Here is a 14,056-nt window from a genome sequence, read left to right on the forward strand (position 1 = left end):
GCGGGCTTTTGATGAACGCAAGGAATTCAGAAATCCTTTGTAGCGGGACTGAGCCAAGTGTAACCCGTATTTAGCGAGCTCCAAATAAACAGCAGATCTGCTGGGCTTGTTCCCAGTCTTGAGCTGTGGGTGATAAGATGCCTGGGCTCAAGGTGGGGCATTTCAGAAATGTGTTTTATCTGATGTGGTTTGGCCGTTTGTTGGGAGCGCTGTAGCTCCTTTGATGGCCTGACCTTCTGCAAGCCGCCTGTGTCCGAGTGGGAGTTCAAAGACTGTCGGTCATTGTCTCAGTGAGGGTGGACAACAGCGTCACAACCAGGGGTCTGTAAATCTCAAAGGACCCTATGGAGATCAACGGCTCAGAGGACATGACATGGCACACGAAAACGAGCCCACCAACGGACAGCTCCGCACAACACTGCATGTGTGTGTGTGTGTGTGTTGTGTTTATAGGGTCTTCAAAGAAAGATGCACCTGAGCAAATATTGACATTCTCAGAACAGTGTCTTTCGGAACCAAACAACAGCGCTCATTAAGAGCAAAGCGGACACAATGACAGACCAAGAGTTCATGTAACGTTGAACACAAAGAATTGGTGAATTAATGAGTTCAAGATCCAGAGGAAGCTCGCAGTCCACACTGGAGATACTAAACAAGAAAAGTCTTCATCAACAAGAGCGCCTATTTACAGATGTACTCTCTGAGGTTGGTCTCTCGAGGCCTAATAGACCTTATTCACAGCAGCGCCATCTTTGATTTTTAGCGGTTATGAAAGTGAGGATGTGAGGGACAGACATACATCTCTTCAGTGGGTTGAAATGTTATTTAACCCTTTATGGTATGGCGTTGCCATATGGCAGTAATTAATTTCTACTAATTTCCTTGTTATTCAGAAATATACATATTTCACAATGGGAATTAAAAGGGCAGGCCTTAAGGTAGCCAATGATGTGCTGTTTTAAAGTCACATGACCTTTGAATTTCCCACTATCACAATCACACCTGTTGAAGAGCCCCAGAAAATGCTTGTTTAACCTCATTTCTAAACAGCTCTTCTCAAGGGGGATTTTTTGCAGCATCTTTGATAAGTAAATTCGATATTTTTATTCATAAATCAACTTAGTCTAACATAGTTTTACTGTAAATTGAGAGAATATCAATGTTTCCAAATGGCAATGCTGTACCACAGTGAAATTGCAGTAATGTATTTCCCCATTTGGATTTTTTTTAATAGATACTAGCATCAACAATATGATTGCAGTTATTATTTATTTCAAGTGTTTATACTAGTATAGTTGTATTTATGTGTAAATAACAAACTGATTTCTTAATTTCAGAAAATGAATGCAGCAACATAAATTTTACAGAAAGAGCAAAAGTGCAGAGTTAGCGAGGGTGAGGATGAGTTCGCCAAATGATAGGGAAGGATAGGGATTAAATGGTAGGGATCTACCATTTCAAGTATATAAATCTATCAATTTCTAAAAGAAAAGTGCATTTAAATAGAAAAGAAATCATAGTTTTATAGAAAACTACTTTTTTGACCATTTTCCATTGTGTTACAGCATAGCCAGCATTTAAGTACCCCCTAAAATATATTTTCTTTGATTTGTATGATTGAAGCTATTTCATGTAATAAAAACTTATTGTAAAAATTGTATTTAATGGTTAGAACATAATGTGTACCTTAGAGGGTTAAACTGTTTTTTTGATTGTTCTGCTGACGAAACACAGCAAAATATCTTTCAATATAGTAGGCATCAATATGAGCAGTGGAAAATAATAAGTGGTCTTTGAGTTTTATACAGCTTTTTTTACAGGGGATGCCATTGAAAACATAGTAAGTCTATCTCTCAAAGCCTCGCTTCCATCCCTGTCATGGCGCATCTCTGAATAAGGTCTATACAACAGTGTTCAGGGACGAGAGGTTGGGAAAGCACCATTTCAGAGCTGCTTTTTCCTTTAAACACAAATAACAACTTCATTCAAACCAAATGATATTATTTTCTCCCTCTGAAAAGCCAGTGGATTATTTATCCTGCTAAACAAGAATAGTCCTCATCAACAAGAGCTCTTATTTACAGAAGTACTCTCTGAGGTTGGGGGTGATGGTCTCTCATAAGGCCTAATACAACAGTGTTCAGTGAAGAAATGTTGGGAATAGCAGGCGAAAGCACCATTTCAGAGCTGGTTTTTCCTTCAAACACAGATGCAACTTCATTCAAACCAAAAATGCCTCCCAAAAGTTATTATTTTCTCTCTCTGAAAATTTGGCGAGGCCATCAGTGGATTATTTGCCCTGCTTTTTGTCCATCAGAAGTGCACTCTGTTGCTAAGCTCATCATCCAGTGAGACGAGGCCTGTGAAAGATGAAAGCGTGCAGGCAAGAGCGAGGGAAAGAGGAGGTTAAAGGGAAGTTCCTGGAACATTTAGGGACACACACAATTTTCCCATTGTCTCCTTAAAGAGCTCTTTCGGACACCTGCAGAGTCGTGACAGAGTGTCGAGGACGGGGTCCAGGGGCCGCTGGGCTTTTAGGGATGACATGAAAGACAACAGTCTGCCAAGAATCATGTTACGGCTTATAAAGGCTGGTGACATACAAACATCTGTAAACCTAGCTCATTTAATAGGCTTTACTGAAGCAGAATTTCAAGGTGTGATGCCACTGGGAATGAATGAAACATACAGTAACAAAACAGCACATGCCAGTTTTTAAGTTTCAGAAATATATTATAATACATGTTTGATGGTTGGTGCAACTCTGGCCTGATATTGGTATTAAAAAACAGTATCACCACAACAATAACACTTAAATGGGAGTTGCATGTTTGCAGAATCTACCCTGCAAGATGTGAGCAGTCAATCTGTGTATCACCAACATACTTATTATCGACAGATAATTACAGATTTATTTATAGTTTATGAGGAAATCTTATGCATTAAGGCAAACTGAGATGGACTTTGAGTTTTAAACATGGATTGTGGTTCTATTTTTCTTGTGTTTAATATAATGAATATACATTGTTAATTCAGAGGTTGCGTTAAATTCCCCAATCTCCATCATTTTGACACAGGGTCGTAAAATTCTGTCCCCATCTATAAATACCTGTCATTTTAATTTCCATATATTTATGATAATAGGCTCTGCTTTTGTTAAAATTTTCATTTTTATACAAGAATTTACAGGACAATAGGCTAGAATATGTGGGGTTTTTTTGTTTTTTTGAGAAAATTGAATGTTTGTCCAATAAATCGCAATAAGCTTTGTGCTTTATTACTTTTGATAGGAAACAAAGTCTCAGCTTACTGTTTTGACGCTCTCTAATGTGGCACGAGAGATTATTTGACTCACAGAGATAGATTATTGGTGTTCATCTGAAGACAGAATGTCATGTACATCTGGGATGGTAATTGATGAGAGATTTTCATTTTTGGGCAAAGTATTTGAAGGTATATTTGACAGCTAATCGATTAAGAAAACAGTTGTTTTGTGACACAAACGGTGTCGTTCACCTTCTGGATCTCGGCATCATGTTTCTGCTGCATCCTCAGTGTGTCCTCCTGATGTTTGGCCTCCAAGACTTTAGTCCTCAGCTCAACCTGCAAATGAAAAACAGATCAAATGACACAATGACGACATTTCCCTGTTTTCCTTGAAGTCTATGTGTAGTGGTAATGAATGTGTAATGGTTTATTGCACCAAAAACACAATTTAGTTTTTGTAATGACCATTTTTTACTCTTTCTGACCCAATCATTTTATCCCTTAAAGCTCATCACTGATCACCAAAATGACATATTGTTTTCCCTCTTTTAAAAAGAATTCATGATGCCTTACAGCCACATAAACTGATGAAAAGAGGAGAAAACATCCTAAAAACATAAACTACTCGACCACCTTTACTAGAATTGATCACGTTCACTTGTATTTATTGTGGTAAATGTTGACTAACTTCTTGTAGAATTAATAATAGATTATCTGTTAAGGGAACAGATTCTTCACTAAAGATTTATATTACAACTGTGGCATGTTGTAGGTATAGTTTCTATGTGAAGGCTGCTAAAAAAGAAAGAAAAAGATGAACATTGGCCTTAATGAAGAGCCATTAACAATCTTACCTGCAATTATATTCTTACTGTAACAAATGCTATAGTTAACATTTAAAAGAACTGTGTTACTTTTTCATAAGGCCAAGTACAAGTTAGAATCGAGAGTTTTAAAGTATGGATCTTCTTGAATTATTGACTAAATTATTGGTTATGGTGTAAAATGTGTTCTGCTAATAATGACAGATATTAGAAAAACCTGGCAAATTACAGGAAATTAACATTTTCATTATAAGAACATTTTAAGTAAATTATTTAAGTAAAAATTCAGTCAAACTGATCAAGTTTAATGTGCTTAAATAATATAAAATACATGCAAAGTTGGTTAGTAACATAACTGCATGTGGATGATACCACAAAAGCAACAAAAACAATTTTTTTTTTCAAATAAAAGATTTCCTGTATCATAAATCGATGAACTTTGCCTTAAAAACAATGAAAAGGCCCTGAAGTTAAAAACAAATGTCACCCCAGATAAAAACTAGGAACAAATTCAATTTATTCTTCCATAATTTTGTGACTTCTATGAAAATTTCCACTATTCTTCCTTTGATTTGTGCTCAGAGAAATTGGTCCCGTCCAATCATTTGTATATGAAGTGGCATTCTGCATTATATATTACTAATGAAACAAATATTAAAGGGGTGATGAACTGAGAAATCAAATTATCCTTGAGCTTTTGACATACAGGAGGTTTCAGAGGTTTCAGAACTGAAAACTTCCTTGTTAGTCCAATAAAAGTTTTTATTGACACCAGGCTCAGCGAACGACAGGTTTTTCAAAGTGGGGATCTATGACGTCAAAGAGGATAAAACCCCTCCTCTGCAAAAGAAGATCAACGCCTACTTCAACACGGCCTGTTTAGCCCCGCCCACCCACTCACGCATTACATAGATAGGCCCAAGACGAGGTAATTTTGCTAAACTGGATCGAGCTACCAAGCAATAAACATTTACGAAATATTGTGCAGTACCTGGTTGTGGAAGAAGACATTTGCTGCATAAGCTTCCTTCGGATTTCCATAGTAGGAATGCGTGGTTAAGCTTTATTAAATCAACAGAAAATCAGTCACAATTTCCAACACAGGCTCTGCAAACAGACTTTTACGACACGGATCTGCCAGCAGCAACGCCACAAACATGTAAGTAACCATGTTTATTTTAATGCCTGATCTGTGAACAGTGATTTCTAATGTGTAATTATTCAAGTTCAGTATTATCTTTCTCTCAAAATCATTCAATACTGTTTATGCATCACTGACTAAACGATCAACTTCACATCGTTTCTCTTAAGATGAAATAATATTAAAACTGTGATTAAGTTATAGAAAGAAAGCAACAAAAGAACGCTCCCTTTCCAATCGCCCAAGCTGTCAGTCAATCAATCACACAGCGCGCAAATCTCGTTATGAAATCAATGACGCTGTTACACTGCACAACGAAGCTCTACCTGTATTTACGTCGTGTTTGCATTGTTATTTGGTAAAAAAGCATTTGTGAGTGTCCAAAAACTGCGTTGCAATAATGAGATCTTTATTCACAAGATCACCAGGCTGTATGTCATCTGCTCAGCTCATCACTGCAACCTTTCATGTGATGGAATAGATTTAAGTATAATGCTTTAAACAATACATTTAAAGATTTGTTCATCTTCTCGATAGCTGTAATAGTAAAAACGTAGTAGTTTCCGAGAGTTTCACATGTAATACTAGCTATTTTATATGCAAACATTTCAGCCAATCAGAGCTGTGGGCGTTTACACTGAAGTCTCACAGCAGACACGCCCCTTCAAACAGAGCGTTCAAACCAGACGCTAAAATCAGGCTAGGAAAAATGCCTTTTATTTCTTAATTATGACAATGTTTGATGTAAAAATCATACTAACATTATAAGGGCAACCCAGGCAACATTGTAAAATAATAAAATAATCCAGTTCATGACCCCTTTAAAAAGTATCAAGCCGAGTTGTTTGCTCATAAAGCTTTCTCTCTCCTATATATATATATATATATATATATATATATATATATATATATATATATAATGTATACCAAGATATGTATACCAAAAATCCAGAAAGTTTCTCAGAAAGTTTTAGGAAGTGCTACTTATGTTTGTTATGGTTGTTTTCATTTTTAATCTGTGGTGACCTTTTGAAACTTAGATGAATCATGGCCTTTTTCATTGTTTTTAAGCAAAAGCTTATTGATTTATGATACAGGAAATCTTTCATCTGAAATGGTTTTCAGCATAATGTCTGCACAGCACATCAAATTAATAAAAAAAAAATGCTAAACTTATTTCAAAAGAAATGTTTTTCATGATATGACCAATTCACAAAAAGCCAAAGTACAGAAATGTCTGAATGAGAGAGTTGGGATTCCTCTACACCTACAGAGAAACAACAGCTCTGCTTGTAAGATCACTCACTGAAAGTCAGTTAAGACAGTTCAAAGCAAACACAAAACCACATGTATCGCGCTGTGAGACATTAGGAAAGAGTCCATGTGTTCAGAAGGACACAGATGATTAACACTGGACAGGAAACAGCAGATAGAGGAAGAGAAAAACGTTACTACACATATAATGATGACATTTATGGAAGCTTATTTTCCGCCACAGCATAAAACATTTTAAAAGACAATTGCGACTTTTTATCTCACAATAAAAATCGAGATATAAAGTCAGAATTGCGTTTTATAAAGTAGAAATTGCAAGATATAAACTTGCAATTGCGAGAAATAAACTCGCAATTCTGACTTTTTTTCTCGCAATCGCAAGTTTTTACCACGCAGTTCTGACTTTATATCTCAATTGTGTATAATAAAGTCAGAACTGCGAGTTTATATCTCACGCTTCTGACTTTATTACACACAATTCTGACTATAACATGCAATTGCGAGTAAGCAGGTTTATATCACGCAATTCTGACTTTATATCAAGCAATTCTGACTTTATATCATGCAATTCTGACAATAACACGCAATTCTGACTTTATATCATGCAATTCTGACAATAACACGCAATTCTGACTTTATATCATGCAATTTCGACTATATCACACAATTCTGACTTTATGATTCACAATTGCAACTTTATATAACGCAATTCTGACTTTATAACTCGCAATTGCAACTTTATATCTCGCAATTCTGACTTTATAACACATAATTGTGACTTAATATCAAGTAATTCTCACTTAATAATACAGAATTGCAACTTTATATCTCACAATTCTGACTTTATGACATAAAATTGCGACTTTATATCACGTAATCCTATACGTAAACTCGCAATTGTGAGATAAAATGTCGCAGTTACCTTTTTTATTTTTATTCTGTGGCAGAAGCAAGCTTCCATACACAGTTGATCTGTACTTTACAGACAGTTTAACAGTAGATGCACCCAATAATTTTCTCAGAGCAACACTACTACAGTATGGCATGGGAATTATATGAAGATGGATTTATGATTGAGGACCAATTTAAAATACAACTTTTGTTTTGTTTTTTAAACAGGTTTCTGATTGTCACCAGTAATTAGCAAGCAAACTCTAATTAACTTAAGCCTCACCTAGAGCAACCTCAGGCTTTTAATGTGACTCAAGATTTCTGAGAGCGAAAGTTCAACATTTTTCTGAACCGTCCTGTTAGAACATGCTCCTCAACGCAAGCACATACACACAGAAGAGAGGTGTGAGCACACACTTCCGCTTATACAATAAGTGCTGCTGAAACTTTCGTCACTATGGCCGCCGGTCATTCCTGAAGCGGTGTCTTTCTTCTCGTGTATTTAGGGAAGCATGTTTTGATGTGGCATGAGCTGGATTATTGTGAGAGCCTCCCAAGCCTCCGGCTGACTGCGGATCAGGGCTTTCAACGTCTGCCACCAGCGTGGGACACGATCTACTGGCTTATCAGATCCGCTGCAGGGCACTGTACGGCCAGAGTAAAAGAGTGTGTGTGTGTGTGTGTGTGTGTGTGTGTGTGTGTGTGTGTGTGTGTGTGTGTGAGATCCAGACGTCTGTAGGCCACAAGAGCATTCACAGAGCCACAACAGACCGGAAAAACCAACTCAACTGGAGTGGTCACTGATGCTTGATCAACGTTTTGGGAAACTTTCCATTGTGTTTGAGCTTCCTCTTTGAAAGCTGGGTCAGTGAGAAAATTACTTACTGCAAAACATCGTAACATTATTTAACAGCAATAGGGCTGTCAAATAAAAATGTGAATTTCGAATATTCGTCGAATTAAAAAAATTGCGCATTCGAAAACATACACTCTAAAAAAACGCTGGGTTGTTTCAACCCAAATTTGGGTCAAATATGGACAAATCCACCGGTTGGGTTACATTTTTAAATACATATTTTAACAAGCGGTTGGGTTGTTTTTGCGGAAAAAAAAATTGTGCATTCGAATGAATAAACCGTGCATTCAAATTTTTGTTGAGTCAAGAGGCGCTTGACATGATGATGGCGTAACTGACGCGGTTTGTTTGTGTTAGCTTATCCAGTATACCGTTGTTAATTTGAGAAATGGCTACTCTCTAAAAAGAAAACGCTGGGTTGTTTCAACCCAAATTTGGGTCAAATATGAACAAATCCAGTCGTTGGGTTACATTTTTAAATAACATTTTTGAATCAGCCCATATGGGCTGTTCAAAGGACCAGAATATGGACCAAATATGGATCAGTTTGTCCATATTTGACCCAAATTTGGGTTGAAACAAACCAGCATTTTTTAGAGTGAAACCTGTTGACAAAAATGCTCTCAGTTGGCGGTAAAAATTGGCACATCGGTCAGAGCTGAGTGTGCGTTTCATGCTGGAAACATTGTCAGCAAAAAGCGCTCAGTGTCTGGTGTTTTTGACGAACACTATGAGTAGAAGTGGATTGTTTCTGAATGGCAGTTTGCTATTTTGTGTTCATGCAATGCATTACACTAAACTGAGTTTAGTTTAAACACAGATAGCAAACAGGATACATATCGGATTTGGACCACATACCCAAGTGGCCTGGGTCGCATTTGAAAAGATCAGATAGAGGTCGCATAGGGGCAAAAAAATCAGAATTGGGTCGTTTCAGCCTGCAGTGTGAACGTAGCCATACATTAGCCTAACTCTGTCTTTTTTACAGGTTGTTATTTTCAACAAACCATTTTTTAGAAGCGTTTGTCAGATTGAAGATTGTCCTGATGAAGAGATTGCATGATATAGAAAAACCAAAATGAAAACATGGGCAGAATTGCAGATATACAGTAATCGGGTTGAGTGCAGAGACAACGTAATGTAATTGTATAAAATATTAATTGCCGAAAATATTGTGCAACTATTTTTAACACATCACCCTGCCCTAGTATATACCGTAGTGTCATTTCATATTCAAGCCCGAATCATGTTCTATGTAAACAATGTGTTTATTTACACATCAAAAACTTGAATACAGCCCAGGAGGCTTTCGTCAACTCGAGAGAGGGTCTTTTTTTCTTCTTCTTCTGTGATTCACAAAAGCTGTTTTGTGTATAGTGCGTAATAAACAGCGCATCAGCTGCTGGTGTTTGGCTGATGAGGACATTTACACAAGCACAAGATCTTGTAGCACCAAAAACTGATAAAATTGTGATGATGAATCTTTATAAATGGTCTAATGCTATAGCCAAAGTCTCCCTTCAGATCTACTCTTTACCTGGCTCTCCAGCTGGGCCCTTAGAGCCGAACCTTACACACCACTTTAAGCTTATTCTTGCATTTGGCAAATTGCTCTAAATGCAAAATGCTCTTTGCATTTGTAGTATCTTAGACCAGAATCATAGCGTACACAAACCAGGGCTGGGTATCGATTCAGATGTTCCCATTCGATTCGATTCTCAGTGAATATAGATTTAATACAAATCCTAATATGCATAAAAAAGAACATCGAAACTAAGTTTACAAGTGGTTAATTAATAAAAAGACATTAAGAGCCACAAACCTGTATATTAAACTTTATATAGGTATAGTATATAGGTATAGTATAAATATTAGCTACACTTGTAAATTAGGTCAATTTAAAGTGGTTCCTCCTGATTTATGATTTCATAATTTAAAAACATTAAGCAATCAGCTTACTTATCCCATTTTGTTTTTTAAAGCTTTATAGTACAATGGAAATGTATTGCTGTTTTTAATTATGTTTTAGTTACTTTAAAAAAAAAGAAACTTAAGAATGTCAACATATACAGGTAGAATTCAGATATATCAAGCTATATACAAAACAAAATATGATTTACAAAAACAAGCGGGTGTAGCCATAGGCTTTTTTTTTCTTTTTAGCTTTGCCACTTTAAAAAAAAAATTGTGCACACAATTACAGAGAGCTATATGTAAGGCCTTGCATTCCCAGAGTATGAGGGTTGACCAAAATAGTGCAAATACAACATAAAAAAGGTAAAATTGAGATAAAATCAAACTATATACAGCAAAAAGCAGGTGTGGCAATAGGCGTTTTTTTCTTTAAGCTTATTCTTACATTGTGCAAATTGCTCTAAATGCAAAATGCTCTATGCATTTGTAGTATCTTAGACCAGAATCATAGCGTACACAAACTAGGGCTGGGTATCGATTCAGATGTTCCCATTCGATTCGATTTCGATTCTAAATTCGATTTCGATTCCCAATTCCATTCTCAATGAATATAGATTTAATACAAATCCTATATGTATAAAAAAGAACCGTGAACATAAGTTTGCAAATGGTTAATTAATAAAAAGACATTAAGAGCCACAAACCTGTATATTAAACTCTTTTTAGTTTAGGTACACATGGGTACATTAAAACAGAACCCAACTCTATATTTCAAACGCATTCAATGAATAGACAGGATTTTGATGCAAGATGAAAAATTGATGCTGAAAATTGGACGAGTCAGAACAGTGGCATGCCTTGATCAAACAGCATCAGGTTATTTTAAGTTTAAGATAAAACACATATAAAGTCTCACAGCATTCGCTGTAACATGCAAGCCTATGAACAGTGGAGGAAAACTAATACTGGCTTTTGGGTGATCGATATATAAATATGGAAAAAGTTGATTCGTGGCCTTTGAGAATCGATTTTGAATCGACCACATTTTAAAAAACGATCAATCGTAAAAATTAATTTCCCCCCCCAGCCCTAACACAAGCGCAGATATGAATGCTTAACCAATCCATGGTCTTCTTGTACATGCTCAAGGAAGTGATATTGTTACCTTCAAATGCCTGTGCCATTATTAAGCCACATTGTGCAATCGTGGGTACATTCACACTGTCAGTTTTTAAAACTGGTGTTACCTACAGGTGTGTATAGGTGAACGTGCAACAGGAGTCAAGCCAGTCGCTATAGTGACAGTGACCAAAGTAATATCAGAGAAGAAACTGAAAAATCGTATCACTTTTGAGCCGCAGGTTCACCCGTCAAATCTTCATTAACCGACAGCTGTTTTATATCTGGGTGTAGAGCGGGGCATTTGAGGTGTGTGTACAACACAAAACTGACTGATCTAAAACCTTCAGACGACACACAGCTCATCATATCTCCGTCACTGTAAGTTACGAAACCACAAATAAAAACCACGAATGAAAACACTCTTGCTTCTAGTTGTCCAATCCGGTCCGTTCACACACAGCAGGTTTTCTGAGAAAGCGGTGGTGAGTCCTGAAAATCGTGTGTTAAAGTAACCGTATTAAGGACTCAAATCAAGAACTGCCAGCCGTGTTCTGATGCTGTGTGAACGTGGCCTACAACTGTACGATTCTGTTGCTTCATCATAACATTAAATGGCATGAAGACTGAAAAAGAGAAAACTGAGCGCATGCTGTAGAACAGAGGTGCTTCAACTTTTTACAAAGAAGAGACACAAATCAAACTTGATTGAGGTCCGTGGGCGGACAGTAAAAGTTGCATCATATACAATGTTACATTCAATTTAAAGTGGTTCCTCCTGATTTATGATTTCATCATTTTAAAACATTAAGCAATCAGCTTACTTATCCTCATTTTTTAAAGCTTTATAGTACAATGGAAATGTATTGCTGTTTTTAATAATGTTTCAGTTACTTTTTTTTTAAAAAAGAAACACAAAAGAAAAGATTCTTGAATATTTAATTAAATAAATGAACACTTAAATTAATCCACAAATAAACAATGATTTATAATATGAAAATATGCAAAGTAGATTTGTATTTCATGTGACAGAGCATTTAATGATTAAAATATAAATTAAGTCTATACTGTGATGTACAAAAACGGCCAAATTCTCTAAAACAGCCATAGAAAACCATATGGGGATGAAAACAAAAATGAACTTAGTTCAAAACTGACCCACATATTTATGGATAATTAAGCCGAAATTCAAACTTGGCAGCGTGATTTTTCTTAATTTAACTTGTGCATTTTTCTTCCTCAATCTCGCACGCTCTGTGTTTGTTGTGGCAGCGCATGTGTAATCGAAGACGGCCTCTGTAACAACAGGACACATAAAGCACTACTAAAGTCCAGAATGCACTTTCATTATAAGATTTCACTAAAAAACACTCACAGTTCAAGTAGTTTCAGGTATGTCCACGAAAACAAGATTTACCCCGTGAACAGCATAATAAGCCAATCATAGCGCAATCAATGGAGACAATGCCTCCTGTCATGTGACTTAACCCCTTTTATTCTCATTTTCGCTTTAGGGTTTGTTAAAACTCAAAGGGCGGTAATACTTTAACTGTTGACCATAACTTCAGTTTTGAACAGTGTCACTTTAGAAAAAAAGAATGATTTAGGCACTTTTTAATGTCATATTCAATACTACATTGTACCGTTTTATTTTCTCATTCAATTACCAGGGAAACGCCCCTGGTTGAGATATAGTCCAAGTTGAAGATGACGCCCCTTAGAAGCTCCAGATGAGTACATATTTCACAATATTCAGACAGGCTTCATGAATAAACCCTAAAATCAATGTCCAGACACGATTTATAGAAACCAAAGGCATGAGTTTGTCTCTTGACAGCATTATCCGGAGGCTGTAAGGGATCTTCTAAGAGCAAAACACACAGTTTGCAACAGTCACCTGCCCTACTTCCACTCAACCCCGAGAAACAGCTCTCGCTTTGCGTACGATTCTTCATGTGCAATCTCAGAGACCACATGAGACCTGTCAGAGATGGAGATTGCACTGATTGAAGCCACGCAGTCAAACACATCCCGGCAGCGCAGATGCAAACGTGGGCGGCACTTTTTTCTTTTCTTGTCTTTTTTTTTTTAAGCTTCAATTGGTGCTTTTAGAAAAGTTTGTCAAACTACATCAGTGGCGTTCTGAAAGTCTCGTCTGAAAGGGTGCGGCGGGCGAGCGCACACCTCCGGGTTTTCAGATTCCCTGGAATCAGTGAAGCGAATGACATTGGTGCTTTTACTCCTGCTAAACTCACAGAGATGCAGGGCTTTTGAAGAGTAGAAGGAGAGATGGAAGGGTGGGAGGAGGAGAGATAAAGACGGTGCGAAGGAGACGAGAGCAGCTGTTATGTCTTCTCTTTGCCCGGCATCGGTTTCACACATTTCCTTAGGGAATGTTTTGCACGAAACGTCTGCTACGTTTTAGCGCCACACTGCGGGTTGTGTCTGTGATTCCAGCTATTTTGAGAGTCAAAATATGGGTGACTTTTCACCAGAAAGCTTTCCACAGGCACACTGATGACATCTCAATCGAATCACTGGCGTGGATCTATGAAGGAAAATAACACAACTTAAATGTGTTAATGCAAAAAAAGTAATGTGTAAACAAAATGTGCTTCTCACATAAGTAGAATAGACCACAGAATATGGCTTTTCACACTTGAAATAGTAACCCTGGGTAATCCTATTCTCAGCCTCAGACGTCACACACCCATGGACCGCTGGCTGAACGTACATGGCAAACAAAATTGGAAACACACTTTAGGAGTT

General features: G+C 37.0%; 1 protein-coding gene across 3 annotated transcripts in view; it reads right to left on the reverse strand.

The window, feature by feature from the left end:
• cep112 (centrosomal protein 112) overlaps positions 1-14,056 on the reverse strand; it is a 207,319-nt gene that overhangs the window by 166,627 nt on the left and 26,636 nt on the right. For all 3 annotated transcript variants that reach the window (XM_077230618.1, XM_077230619.1, XM_077230620.1), the window contains one exon: positions 3,517-3,603. In XM_077230618.1, coding sequence (XP_077086733.1) covers positions 3,517-3,603 — 87 coding nt within the window. The remainder of the gene's footprint in view (positions 1-3,516; positions 3,604-14,056) is intronic.

This window comes from Siphateles boraxobius, unplaced genomic scaffold (assembly GCF_051911475.1).
Source record: "Siphateles boraxobius isolate OS27281-9 unplaced genomic scaffold, OSU_SipBor_1 15, whole genome shotgun sequence".
Lineage (NCBI taxonomy): Eukaryota > Metazoa > Chordata > Actinopteri > Cypriniformes > Leuciscidae > Siphateles > Siphateles boraxobius.